Source organism: Cryptomeria japonica, chromosome 1 (genome assembly GCF_030272615.1).
Source record: "Cryptomeria japonica chromosome 1, Sugi_1.0, whole genome shotgun sequence".
In the NCBI taxonomy this organism is placed as follows: Eukaryota; Viridiplantae; Streptophyta; class Pinopsida; order Cupressales; family Cupressaceae; genus Cryptomeria; species Cryptomeria japonica.
The window spans coordinates 152,953,056-152,967,887 of record NC_081405.1 but is presented as its reverse complement, the minus strand read 5'-3'; the positions used below and the strand labels follow the sequence as shown (position 1 = coordinate 152,967,887).

Below are 14,832 nucleotides of genomic sequence, written 5' to 3'. Positions count from 1 at the left end.
GATCTTTCTAAGATGCTTGGAGTACGATATCTCTTTAAATTCCAAAAAATGTAAGTTTGCCATAGAGGAAAAAACTATTTTGGGACACATTATGTCAAAGGATGAGGTAAGGATTGACCCCTAAAGAGTTAAGATGATTAGTTTTATCCCTCAACCCAAAACAGTCAAAGGAATTCAATCCTTTTTTGGGTAAATCAATTTTGTTATGAGATTTGTTCATAACTTTACTAAGAAGACAAAGCAATATCAAAAATGTTCTAGAAAAGGCAGTCAATTGAATGGAATACCAAACCAGTTGAAGCACCCAAGGACATCAAACAAGTGATATCTGAGGCACCTGTAATTGTAAGCGCAGATTATTCTAATACACTCCACCTATTCTATTTTACTTCATTCTATACTATTGTTGTTGTACTGTTGCAAAAGAACAACGATGGATATGAACAGCCAGTATCCTTCTTTGGTAAGTCACTAAGAGTAGCTGAACTGAAGTATTCAATAATGGAAAAGCATGCTTAGGCTTTAGTCAGGGTGTGAAGACTTTTATACCATACCTTGTGGGTGCAAAAATTATTGCATATATACCACACCCAACTATGAAGGATATCTTCATGCAACATGAAGCATCAAGTAAAAGGTGTTGTTGGATAAACAAGATCCAAGAGTATGACATGGACATACAAACCACTATGCCTGTAAGAGACAAAGGTTTTGCCAAGTTGATGACTAATTCCAACATGGAGGCAGCAGAAGTGAATGAGGTAAGTGATGATACTGTTGTTAAATGTGTTTTGTGTGATGATCCATAGTACAAGGATGTTATTTTCTACCTAATAAACATGAATTGTCCACCCTCCATGGATGATACACAAAAAAGGACCCAAATATAAACACAGAGGTGTGTGTTGATCCAAGGTGAGTTGATGTGGAGAAATCATGAAGAAGTTCTGCTTAAGTACTTAGACAGCAAACAAGTTGATGAAGAAAGCAAAGAATGTCACCATGGTGTATGTGGTGGACATTTCAAAGCCAAAACCATTGCACATAAGATCTTAAGAGTAGGTTTTTGGAGGCAAACTTTGTACGAGGATATTGCACAAATGATCAAAGATGTGATGCTTGTCAACGATTTTTAGGCAAGTTGAAGTTTGCTAGTGCTCTTCCTTTGTTGCCTTCATCAATTGAGGCCCCTTTTCAGTAGTGGGGAATAGATTTCAATGGAGAGATACAAGAAAAATACACCAATGGATATAAGTGGATCCTTGTGGCTATAGATTGTTTTTCTATGTAGGTTGAGGCTGTCCCAACCCACAATGCAACTCCTAAGGTGGTGATTGGCTTCCTAATCAGCAACATTATAACCAATTTTGGAGTTCCAAACAAAATTATTGTTGATAATGCTATGTGCTTCGGGTCAGAGGGAATACAAGTTATGTGTTCCAAGTTTGGTATTAACCTGGTGCACCTTCCCCTTACCACCCATAGAGTAATGGACAGGCTGAATCCACTAATAACAGCTAGATGAAGATCATCAAAAGGGTCTTGGATCAGAACAAGAAGAGATGGGATGACAAGCTCAAATATGCTTTATAAGCTGATAGAGTTACTGTCAAGGAAACCATTGGACTTAGCCCATTTGAGTTGGTTTGTAGCAAATGCCAAGATACCTATCAGTTGGAGACTAACCATGTATCAACTTTTGTATCAGTTGTTGCAGGATGTGAATGAGGAACAATGTGATGCAATGTCCCATTCAGTCATGGCATTGGCTGAGTTAGATGAACAATAGAGAGCAGCTCATTACAAAAGTATCCAACATAAGTAGATCATGAAACATTTTCATGATAAGAAGGCGTCACCAACAGAGTTTCAAATTGGTGATTTGGTTCTTTTGTGGAATGCTAAGTTCGAGGATAAAGGAAAGCATGGAAAGTTTGATACCTTATGGCTTGGACCTTATGAAGTAGCTGAGAGATGAGTTTCATGCATACTGTCTCATGGATCTTGAGGGAGAGTTGACGGAGCTTCTTCTGCATGGATAGCATCTGAAGCATTACTTCTCATAGGTGATGCAGCTCAAGAAATTTTGATTGGTGAGTTCAAAGATAAGTTTTCCATTGATTGTGTCATCAAATAGCCTTGATCCCAGCTTGGTTGAGATGGTTTTTTGGCTGTTATCTTATTGAAGCTGTGGTCTGCCTGAGGATTCTAGATCCTAGGTGTACCTGTAGAAGGAACGCATCCCCAATAAAAGCCATTATTGGGACTCAATCCTATCATCCCCTTTTTTTCTTGGGTCTCTTCCCTTTTGTGTGCCCATTTCAGGATCCTTCATCAATAACTGTTCTAAGATAGTTCATAAAGTCCGTCATGTTGTTTACTCCTGGCTAGTCCCCTTTCCCTTGTCCTTGGTCATTTGTCCATGTTGAAGAGATCTAAATTTGGCTAAGTCTAATGTTTGTCAAGTGTTGCGGTTTTAGCCTACCATTTACGTTTATCCTCTTATCATCTGCACCCATTCATCTTCCCAACCCTAAAATCTTGCTTAAAACCTTGCAAAATGATTAGGTCTGGTGCTAATCAAACTATTGCTAAAACTCTTACCCCGCTACCATTTTCAGCATGCATTACCACTTTCTCTAGATTCTCAATCCCCAATTCATTTCCCTCACCCCTCATCAGAATCTTTAATTCAGTTGGGTTTCAATCTTTTGGCCTTATGCTAGTTTTTCAGTTTTGACAATAGTTAGTGCACGGAGAAGGTCTTTTGTTGTATTGTTGCCTTGCAAGTTTCCTTGCTGGTTCACAATTTCGATGATTAACCAAACAGCCAAACCACCGTAATGTCCCCTTTCCTTCAAGTGATAATTAATTAATTAAATGTTAAATAGTCCTGAGTCCAATGGGATTATTTAAATTTAATTAATTAGCGGCTGGACATACTTTATTTATAAACTGACTTTATAATAATGTCAATGACAAATTATAGAGTACAGTCACTTTTGAGGGGAAAAGTAAATTAAAAGAGAACTAAAATAAAGTATTACTTTCAAAAAGGAAAAGTATTATAAAAGGAGGAAAAAGTGCAATGAGGATTCATTCTTAACTTTTTATTTTGAAAGAAACTTTTCCTTGAGAGCTTGAGAGCTTAGCTTGCAAGTTCAGTAAACCCTAGGACGAAAACCCTAGAGGATTTGGCTATTTGGAAAGAAACCTAGATCAGCCCACTTGGTGAATTCATCTCAGGATTCACAGTTTGGATGGAAACCCAGATCAGCCCATTGGTGAATTCATATCAGAATTCACAGTTGAAATATTCAATTTGGAAAGATTTGTGGAGTTTCAGAGTTATATATTTGCAGGTTGAAATATTACTGGAAGGGTTTTGAGTGTCATTCTATGTCATTTTGGTATGTAAAAACTTATTGATAGGTCTGATGTGTAATGGCAGATTTCTGAGTTGTATATGGGTATGTTTGGCCTATGTATTTGGATGTTACAGAAATATAAATCAGAATTCAGGATATTATTTTCAGAATTATAGTGCATATCCTATTTGGGATATTTCAACCACCAACACATTGAGATCTTTTTGCCTTGCCACTCCTCTAAAGTCTCACTCAAATCTTCCAAAATTTTCCTAAGTGTTTCACCAATTACATTTTTGTCTTGTGCTATGCCCTTTTGCCATCTTGAAAGTTGCCACATGTTCTTCCCCATTCCAAAATCAATTTTTGGTTAAGTTCAAGTTCGTTTTCGGCAAGTTCCCCTATTCACAAACTTGCTAATTCACTGACAAGGTTCATTTTTGGCAAGTTTTTTCGATTTTCAAACCTGCTAGTTTGTCAGTTGTTAATTTTGCTGATTTGCCGATAAAGCTACTTTTCCACAAGTTTTCCAATTCACAAACTTGTTGATTCGCCAATGGAAACCTTTTTTGGCTAGTTCACTAATTGGTGAAATCATAGACTCGCCTAGCTACCTAGAGTAAATGCAATCGTCCTTCTCCAATTAGAGTACACAATTTGGGCGAGAATAAAACTTAGGTGTTGATTTCAAACAGCTATAGAGGAGTGCTTAGGGTTTGCTCCTTCCGTGAGTATTTCTTGGAAAGGTGTTATCATTTTTTATCATTCAACAGAGCAAAGAGAGCAGAACTTAGCAGAGGAATATTCAAAAGGGTAGGACCAAATAAAAAGCAGTTGTAGAGTCAATTGTAGGAGGGTAGAGGTTGTTTCTAACTATGAAGGAACATTGGAGGTTGTTTCTAATTATTAAGGAATATTGTAATATCATTTTCCTATTTCATGTCTCTAGCATTGTATGCATTAACTCAGATACTATATCATTTGGATTGTTTTCTTCACCACATTCGCTGCTATGAATGTAACTATATTTAGAGAAACTTGATAGAATTTTAAATCTATTACATGTGTTGTAATAGCTCATTGTATGTTTGCATATGAGTTTGGGTAAACCAATAATCGATAACTAAGTAGATGAAATTATTAATGGTATTTGTTGATGTTGTAATGAACAGATCACCCATAGTTTGTCATTTTTCCTTTGCAATTTCCCTTCTTTTACCATGATTCTATTGCCCTGGAATAGACAACGATCTCATGTTCTAGTCATCTTAGATCAAAACAAAATCATAAAACCTACATTATTTCAATAGTAGACATAAGGTTTCCACAATCCATAAGATCTGAATCAGCTGTTTCCGGATTCGATTGCATGTCAATTCTAATTTGTGTGTTCATCATTTCACTGTTTCCAAGGAGCAAAGGAAACCATTTTTTGTGAATCATGGAGCTCACCCTACCTTACACATGCGCCCAAGGTGTTGTATCAGCCACATAGAGGTCATAAATAGCCAGTCATATTCATTCCAGTGACAAGTCTCAGTCATCTCTCTCCTCCCCGCTATAACAGTGGTTCTTTTCTGACAAGTTTCCTCCTCACACGGGATAGCTTTTCATTAGGGTTTTACGAATATGAATTTGCACAGGTTCTTCCCTACTCTCGTGTATGGCTGAAAGAACAAACATATTTCCAAATCAAAACCGAGCTCCATGTACATAAAAGAAATTGTTGTACTTAAATTTTTTTCTGTTGGGTAGTACAATGTGCCAGAACTTGGTTTAGGCTTTGTTGGCCATAATTCTTATCAATGAATCTTTGTACTTATGCAGTAAGCACTTCTTGTAGATTCATTGTGCTCGCACTAAGTTGTAAAACTATCATGGTACAAAAATAACTACAATAAAATGTAATCAATGATACAAAATTCAAATAATTCACAACACCAATTGGTAACAGACATTTTTATAAACTTACCAATGAGACCAAATGTATACGGTGTGTCCAGACCAATTCTTGGTGGGGTTGAGAATGAAAACTCGCGCGTTGTGTTTCCCAATCCAGTCTTGTAAAAATATTTGGTGTCATACTGCAATCGTATTCAAAAAAGAGTAGCAAGACTACAAGTAAGAACTGGTCTTTTAACATCTAAAAATAAAAAAGCGCCGAAACCGCTAGTGTGAAATATTAGAGAACAAAACCGAGGACAAAAACAGCAATTTGACAGAAACAATGTAGCCCCACTTCTCAAAACTCTTGCAGTTAACTGTATCCATTGCTTTCATATCAAGATAATCAAAAACATGTATAATTAGTTGACATGCATTGTTTTTCGTTTTGTGGGTTCCCTTTTTTAACTATTGACATGCATTTTTTTTTGTTTTGTGCGTCCCCTTTTTTTAATATTTGAAATGCATATTTTTGTTTTGTGCCTTCTCTTTTTAAAATATATAAGATTGGCAGAATTATCATATCACATTCTTGCAAATGCTAAGAGCAAAGGTCCCAAGTGGGTATTTATTTAATTTTAATTTTAATTTACTATTCAAGTTTTAGACTTAGTGGTCTCATGATTTTTAAAGTTTTTTTCATTTTAATTTTGAAATTATTATGTTTATTAAATAAGTTTAATTAAAAAGGGGGGAAGGAAATAGGTAGTCATAGAATTATGTAGCATATTTTTCATTAGTAGTAGTTATATAATTTGAATTGTTATCATTTATTCACGGCTTAATTTCAATCCTTAAAATATAGCAACTCTAACATTGATCCAAATTTGTTGATACATTTTTGCTACTCCTACAAAACTTTGTCTTTAGTCAAATTTTTTTGTCACATTGTATTTCTCTCATGTCAAGTTGCAAGGTGGTTTCATCTTGGCTCATTTTTTAACTACATACCTTGTAAATTTTTTGAGATTGAGCCATCCCAAGGGAAAGTTGAAAATACTTTATAATTGATGATGGCTCTAGTGGTTGAATTAGGAGATGAAGATCACTAAGTGGAGTCCAAGATCATCAAGGTTGGCAAATAGAGCTATTTTGATGTCTTCTTCAAGTGTCACTACCAACATAAGGCAAAAAATGGTAAGGATAGAGGAATAAAACAAGAACATAGACATTTGATTTCATTCCTATAGAAAGTGACAAATGGCAAAGGAAAATAAGTGTAATAAAGAAGAGACTAAGTAGTAAGGATGTGGCACATCCTTGAGTAGCAAAGCCTACTTCAAAAGTGGCATGAATAGGTAAAACTTCATCAAGGAAAAAATGCATCAAAATTAGGTTGTTACACTTTAGTAATAGTAAAACTAGTGTGTTAAGAATGGTGTCGTATCTTGACAAAACCATAACAAAGAACAAAGTGAGGAGTTATCATTGTTATAAAATCGAGAAAGTGAAGCAAAAAATCATTTCCAAAGTGACTATCACTTAAATGATTCATGTCAACTTCAAAGGTGAATAGGCATATGCTTTTTTAGTGTTTATCATAATCTAAAGGACAATGAAGATGGCTAAGTTTAAGAGAAAGCATAAGAAGGAAAAAATAGTTATTAAATAGACATAAATGGAGGAATTGGTGAATGACTTGAGTATATCATTCATCATTCACATGAAGGTGACAAGTGTGTTTGACAAGCCAAAGTACATGATTGGTAACCATAAACAAGCTCTCTTTCAATTTGAAGGCAATCTTCCATGCATATGATGACCCAATTGGAACTTTAAGAACCCCCCCCCCCCTTGGACAAGGTGTAAAAACCTGGCGAAAGTTGTATAATTCCCGAGGAAAATTTTAATTTTACTAGCGAATTTTTGCGGTTTATGAAGAAAAAATAATAATCTACATTGGCGAATTAGCCGTGATCGCTCAAAGTTTGTGAAAAATCCTGGCGAATTGTAATATTTTTAAAACCAAAAAAATATTTGCATGGGCGAATTGTAATGTTTTTAAAACCAGAAAAATATTTGCATTGGCAATTTCAAGCTATTTTCAAACCATTAAAAAAAATATTGGTGATTTCAACCTATTTTCAAACCATAAAAATAAAATATTGGCGATGTCAAGCTATTTTCAAACCATAAAAAAAAAATATTGGTGATTTCAAGATATTAAGTCATTAAAACATGTGGCAAGACTTTTACTAGTAACAAAACTCGGCAAACAAGTCCAAGTGTCAATACCCATCTTTAATCACACACTTGCAACCGATTATAACAATTTGGAAAGTAACCGGCGAGTTACCGACAATGCTACCAAATCCTCTTAATCGCAAGCTCGCAACCCCTTTTATGAATCCTCAAAGAATAGTGCGAGTGAGCAACAGTCATTGATCTTCATCAAGCCCTTCACTCGCAACAGCATTTGTAATATTCTTTCTTTACCTGTGAGCTGGCAACCACTACAAATCTAACAAAACAACTTATTTCATCGCAAGCTCGCAACTCAATACTTAACTTGACTTAAACCCTTGCGATCCCGCAACAACAAGACACTTAACCGCCATCGCATGCTCGCAACACTTTTTGACTTAAGACTTACAAACCCGCGAGCATGTGATGACCACAAAATCAGACAAAAACTTACTTGTTGCCAGATCGCAACATAAAATGCTAAACAACTTCAAAACCTGCAAGCAAGCGATGAAACCAACTAAGTTGAGATACCAACCACATCGCATGATCGCAAATTAAAATGACTTAACTGCGAACACCTTGCGACCTTGCGATAACATAAAATCACACCCAGTTGCAACCTCGTAACATAAAATGGTCAAGTGCAAAACATCTTGCGAGGTAGCGACAACTAAAATCTCCCAATACTCGCAAGCTCGCGACTTAAACTAACTTGATGATAAAGGACCTACAAGCTAGTGATAACCATAAAATCTCAAAACTATTTATCTCTTGACCGCAGTGACCTAGCGAGTACCAACAAAAATCGATGTTTTATGTTAATTAGTATTACCTTCATATACAGGCGCAAGTAGTGGCACACAAACCATTAATGACTTACTCGCTAACTCTCGCGGCTATAATGCATGACATCAAACCAATTCGAGACCTCGCGACCAAAGTAATTTCATTAACAATCTCCAGCTCGCTAACATAAAATGCTAACACCCAAAAAAACTAGAGACCTCGCGATAAACCCAAGCCAACACTCGCTAACTTGCCACTTAAATTGTTAAACATGAAATTTATCTGCGAGTTAGAGATGAAACATTAAACATGTCTCGTTGTCTGACCAACCGTTTGACCACACTTGACGTTGACATGGACAAATAAAGAGAGGACAACTCAGATTTTCAATGCACGACAACTTCAGTTTACTAGCCAACTAAGACAAAAAAGAAACACAAAATCCTAATCGCCATGAACATCATGTTAAGCATTTAATGTAGAACAGTAGAAAGGTTCTAACAGTTATGCAATATGAATAATTTTATGGATCTTGTGACACAAATTGTTGCATTTCATGTTCAACATAATGTGGAACCAATTTACTAATAATTCAATTGTTTACTAATAATTCAAAAAATAAATTCTAATTGTTTACTAATAATTCAAATTCGCAATTAAAAATATGAAATAAGTATCCATTTTGATTGACAAATTAAAGGAATACAATATAAAAAATCATCAATGACAACTATAGTATTGCAAATTGTAATATGACTCAAGAACTGTAGTATAAATACCTATAAACTGACTGCTAATTCACTTCAGTGACTCAGTCTGAGGCTTATATATCCCAAATGGACTCAAGATCTGAAAATTGACTAGTACTAAGAGGTTCATCTTCATTCTTAGTCAGGTATTCAAGATTGCAGGATTGTAACTCTGGCCCTCTGTCCTACAATGAACTTCGACGTTCCAACTCAAATTGCGGAATGCGAATCGAGAGCTCCCAAATTTACTAATCAGACACAAACAAATTGTAAGAAAGAGTGTATTTATATCAATCCATGATTGTATTTTTGGCGAATTGCGCGGGCGTTTCAAAATGCATCTTGATTTAAGCGGGGCGAAATGGGTCCTCAAATGCTTATAATGTTTTAATTGATATTGGCGAATTTGGCTGACGCGTGCAATGAACATTTAATTTATTGTTGGCGAATTAGGTCATGGGTACATGGTCGTTTTACTATTTCTGGCGAATAACGGAGGTGATCTAATACCCACGTCTGAGTGATTCTAGATGAATATTACGGGCATGCACGTCGAACGGTGTGTGGTCAATGGCGAAGCCAAAATACAATGTACCGTTAACCCTAAAATTTCAGGCAATTTGACCACTATGTTGCCCCAAACTATTCACCATTTCCTCAAAAAAAATATGCGGAATTCGCCAATTGGCGAAGATTCGCCATTAAAAAACTCTCTGATTGGAATTTGGTCGCACCTAAACTTCAAATCAATTTTGGTAAAAATCTTGGCCCTCATGAATTAGTTAAAGATGTCATCAATGTGAGAAATTAGATATGTTTTATTTATAGTGATCTTGTTCAAATATTGGCAATCACCACAAAAATGCCACATTCCATCCTTCCTCTTTGTGAGAACAATAACAATCAGGCTCCTACAATATGAGGAGCTTGATCAAATGTGCCCATTTTGAATCAATTCCTAAATTTGTTACTTGACTCCATCATTTTATAAGGGTTATCTCATGTATAGTTCCCTATTTGGTAAATTTGTTCCTAGAATGTGGTTCATCAAGTGCTTTATTTTATAGTGCAAGGGAACACCTATATGTGAATTGAATACATCTTGATACCTTGACAATATATAATACATCTTCGTTATTAGGTATTTGTACTGATTGTTTTGGCATGAGTGCTTGTTGCAACTAACACTAAACCTCCTTCGATCAAATCATTAGTAACTTACAAACATTCTAATTCGATCAATCACACATCTATCTATTTTTTAGCATTGATCAAGAAAATGGGCTTTAGAGGGCTTACTTTTAATACATTCAATACTTCCATTTCTACAACTTGATAATGATATTGCAAGGTTTGTAACATTCATTTATGTCATAATAATTTTACATGTATATATGATTTCCTTCAATGGACATCAAACACCTGTACTACATCATAGGTTAGTTTCATCTCTAAAGTTTTGATTAAAAATGACAACTAACAATGTCTAATTATCAGTCAATCCCTCATCCTTGGCTCACTGTCTAATGGATTATGGTTATGGGTGAGGTGTTATCTACAGGCTCAATCTCCTAATGGTTTTAGTAAATATTAAATTTTTTAACTTTTATTATTAATAATAAATTGAAAGACCTTCTAATCCACCCATAGTTACAAGTAATATGGGCATTCCTTGTCCTTACAAGCCATTACTTTGGTAGCATCAACTACTATATACAAATTTTCTTCGATTATCTAATCAAAATCTTTTTCCTTGAAAGTATCTATTGGTAGGGAATCAAAAGTAGCCTCCACTTCTTGTGTTCCTCCCATTAGAGCTTTGGTATCTCAACAATCCTCAATAGCATGTTAGATACTTTTATGAAATTCACCCAACATTCTAGTATTTCTTTGTGTAATTTAGTATCTTTCTTTAATTATAGTGTGTGCAATAGAAATCCCTTAAACTATGTTTCTTTCCTATGAACTCACTACTACCTTCCACCTATGGCTTGACATTTATAGAAGATTCCTTCCTTCCCTTTGCTTGATTTTTTCTTCAATCTTAATACAACTCAAAAAATAGTCCCTAAGGTCTTGAGGTTTAGAAAATCTATCTCTATGTCAATATATTGATGAAGTCCACTTGGTTTGTCAAGAACCAATATTTATTTGTATCTTAGATTCTAATCTTTGTTTACAATGCATGAAAGTTGATCACGTGTAGTCCTAGAGTAACTTGTATTTTGTCTATCAAAGCAACTATCATTGCATGGACGTGTCTTCAGTGTGTGCCTATAGATAAATACTCCTCCTTAATGCACTCTATGAATTATCCTCGTATGGGGTTCTCATTCATCATTACTTAGCCTCCCATGATTATTGTACACAAGGCTCAATTTTGAAGAGGGTGTGCCTATAGATAAATACTCCTCCTTAATGCACTCTATGAATTCTCCTCGTATGGGGTTCTCATTCATCATTACTTAGCCTCCCATGATTATTGTACACAAGGCTCAATTTTGAAGAGGGTGGATGTTATTTTCTTAGAATTCAAGAAGTAGTTTGTAGAAAAATACTTTTACGATTGGGATATCTTACCAACACATACATCAATTTTCCCTCAAGGCAATTGAGAATTTAGAATTTATTTACATCATAAAAGGGGCGTGAGCATAAAATGACATTTCCATTCATTTTGCATTTGTTTGTGCAAGTTATCACAATGGTGCTAGAGAAGTTGCAAGAACCGATTCATCAATGTCTTTCCAAAGATGTCTCGATTAGCACCTTAAAAGGGTGTAAGGAGTCAACACATGCTTTAACAATATGTAGTCATGTGCACCTTATTGAAAGGTACTCTAATGGATCTCTTGTCTTCAGACCAAATATTTAATATCCTTGCCATGTTTGATGGGACATACAAGAGTGAACGATTGATACTTAGAGTGATTTGAATTATGGTGTATAAATGTTAAATATTATACATCAATGATAAGCCGATGTATTCTAACTAGTAATGATAAAGAAATTGAATATGAAATGACAATTATTAAAGCCAAATAAAATTGTTTTTTCTTTAATTTAAAGATCATGCAAAATTGTCAAAATTTGTAGAAGAGATTCATGCTTTCTACTACATACCCTTGATTTAAATCCAACCACTTTATGCATTTTACAAATCAAATTTGAAAACTAACTAAACCAAGTAATATTATGGCTCTCATCAAAATTTGAAAAGTAACCAAGCACGTGTCCTTCTAAGTTGAATAGAATAGCTAAACAAAAAAAATAAAAAATACTAGGATATTATTTTATTTCGTCACCTAAATTGGTCGTGTTATAACTCCTTGCCTATTGGGAAACAAATGGACTAGTTGGATGCATTGGAAACTTGTCTCCAAGAGACCTAGTTTGAGATACATAGAGGACAATCTTATCTTCTCCTAAGTAATCAATGAAAGGCTCAAGGGCCAATTACACTCCAAAAAATGTAAATTGTAAATAATATTAAAAATATAAAAAAAAAAGATGTTTAGTGTTTCCTAGATTGAGCCATACAAATGTTATACAAAGTATCATTGATGTTAGTTGGGTAAGTTGTAACCTCTTGAGAAGCAATGGATCCATTGTACCAACTTTGCGACAAATTAGAAAACCCTTTTTTAATGAGGTCCTTAGTAAACACTACACTTGGTAAAGAAGTGTTCCTTACTATACCACATGATAGAGAGGAATCTATTGATTTTTAGTGTCTTGATAAAAAATATTGATGACTTAATATGTGATTAGTGGAATAATAATGTTTGGATTTAGTTTTGCATTGTTAAGGTGTTCAACAATGGTGAAAATATAGACACAGAAACTATAATAAAATTTGGATGCAGGCAAGGAAAAGTGGGTAGATTAAGCTTAGAGGCATTGTTAAACATATCTACTTGAGGATGTTGTAGGGTCCATATCAAAGGGGCTGAAATTTCTTGTGTAACCCTTAAAGCAACTATTTCTAGAGATAGATTACAAAAATGTTGAAAGTATTAAAAAAATAAGAAGTTTAACATTTCTTAAATTCTATTATGAAAATATCAAATATTCTTTAATGTCAATCAAATCAACACTTATAAGAAAAGATTTCAAACTATCTTTTATATTTAATTAAAAATTTACACAATTGCTAAAATAAATGACAATTGACAAGAACTTTACAAGGTTTTAGAAAGTTGAAAACAGATTGAGAAAACTATATCAAATCAATTGTCTAATGAAAACAAAGAATCTTAGGATGGAACTTAAATGCAGAAAGAGATTGCACCCATTTTCTCTTACCATCCCCATAACATACACACTATCACACACAAAACAATTAAAAAAATCTGGGATATTTTGTTTAAATCTATTAAATTATAGAAACAAATTTCAATAAAGATAACACTATTGTTCACCAAGACCCCACTCTAACTCTCCTCCCTGTAGCCTTCCCCAACCTAAGAAAGCAGAAAACTTTATCTTGTTTTAATATGAACAGTAGAAGGAAAAAGAGTCCTCCACCTTGAGTTTCTTCAATGTACAATGATGAATGTAGCCTGATGTATAGTTATAAAACTTGTAGGTGGTAACAATCCCCTCTGCTGAATATTTATACTTCGATTGCTGAGTGCCATAAAGAACAGTATTGGACCCAGGCTCAGAGGGTGTAACCCATGACACAATTACACCCCTACCCACATGGTCTCCTTGAGTAATATGGACCTGAATTCCCAAAACAGATAAAAAGCATACAATCAAATGAATGCAGTAAATCAGGCACCTGATCTTGACCCTTAACAGCCAAAGAAACAAACCAGTCAAAAGACAGGAATGTGAAATACCTGTTGAGGAGCATTATAGCCTTGTGGAATGCTGAAAACATCACTATCCATGGGCATGTCAACTGATGCTTCAGTTTTTCTCACATACTTGCTGGTTATTCCACCAAAACATGGCATAGCACTGAGTATTATCAAAAACAATGGGTGTTTCAATGTTGTATCCATTTTGTACTGGAAGCCACAGTATTCAACTTCTTCAATCTATATGAATATGTTCTGCATATGGAAGATTCACAGAAAACGAGAGAGATATTGGAAACTGTTCCCAATGCTCTGCCTTTAACTTGCCAAATTGCAGGGTGTGGATATGGTTTCAAACTCAATGATGTGTCTAATTTGTCTTGTCACCATCGTAGCAAAAATCTACTGTCAAGGTCTGACCTATTTCAGTCTCCAGCAGCGATTAGGATAAGATGTCTTCGATTGTGTTAATCTTCTGAGTTATCACAATTTAGAAAAAAAAATATTAGATTTATAATCTATGAAATTAAATTTGTTTGTTATTTTTAAATTAGATTGTGTGTATTTTTTGTATCAATTTTTTGGATCACATTCTTATCGGCATAATAGAGAACAGAAGGAGATTGTTAGATTGTGTGTATTTTTTTGCATCAACATTTCGGATCCCATCATAATAAAGAGCATAAGGAGATTGTTTCGGCATTTCAGATCACACTCTGTGATCCATCAAGATGATAGATAGCAGAAGGAGATTGTTGGATTGCATGTATTAACGTTTTGGATCACCCTCCATGATCCATCATCAGGATGATAGAGAGCATAAGGAGATTGTTTTGGATGATGGATCCTTATGCTCTCTATCATCCTGATGATGAATCCCACAGTGTGATCTGTTTTGGATCACACTCTGTGATCTATCATCGGGATAATAGAGAACAGAAGGAGATTGTTAGATTGTATCTATTTTTTTGCATCAACATTTCGGATCAA

General features: G+C 34.7%; 1 protein-coding gene across 1 annotated transcript in view; it reads right to left on the bottom strand.

Annotated features, from left to right (window-relative positions):
* The window catches only part of LOC131079725 (purple acid phosphatase 2), a 74,187-nt gene extending 59,966 nt beyond the window's left edge, over positions 1-14,221 (bottom strand). The window contains exons 1-3 of the mRNA XM_058017757.2: positions 13,882-14,221; positions 13,562-13,762; positions 5,341-5,452 (exon numbers count right to left, since the gene is read on the bottom strand). Coding sequence (XP_057873740.1) covers positions 5,341-5,452; positions 13,562-13,762; positions 13,882-14,046 — 478 coding nt within the window. The 5' untranslated portion in view covers positions 14,047-14,221. The remainder of the gene's footprint in view (positions 1-5,340; positions 5,453-13,561; positions 13,763-13,881) is intronic.
* Positions 14,222-14,832: the final 611 nt, after the last annotated feature.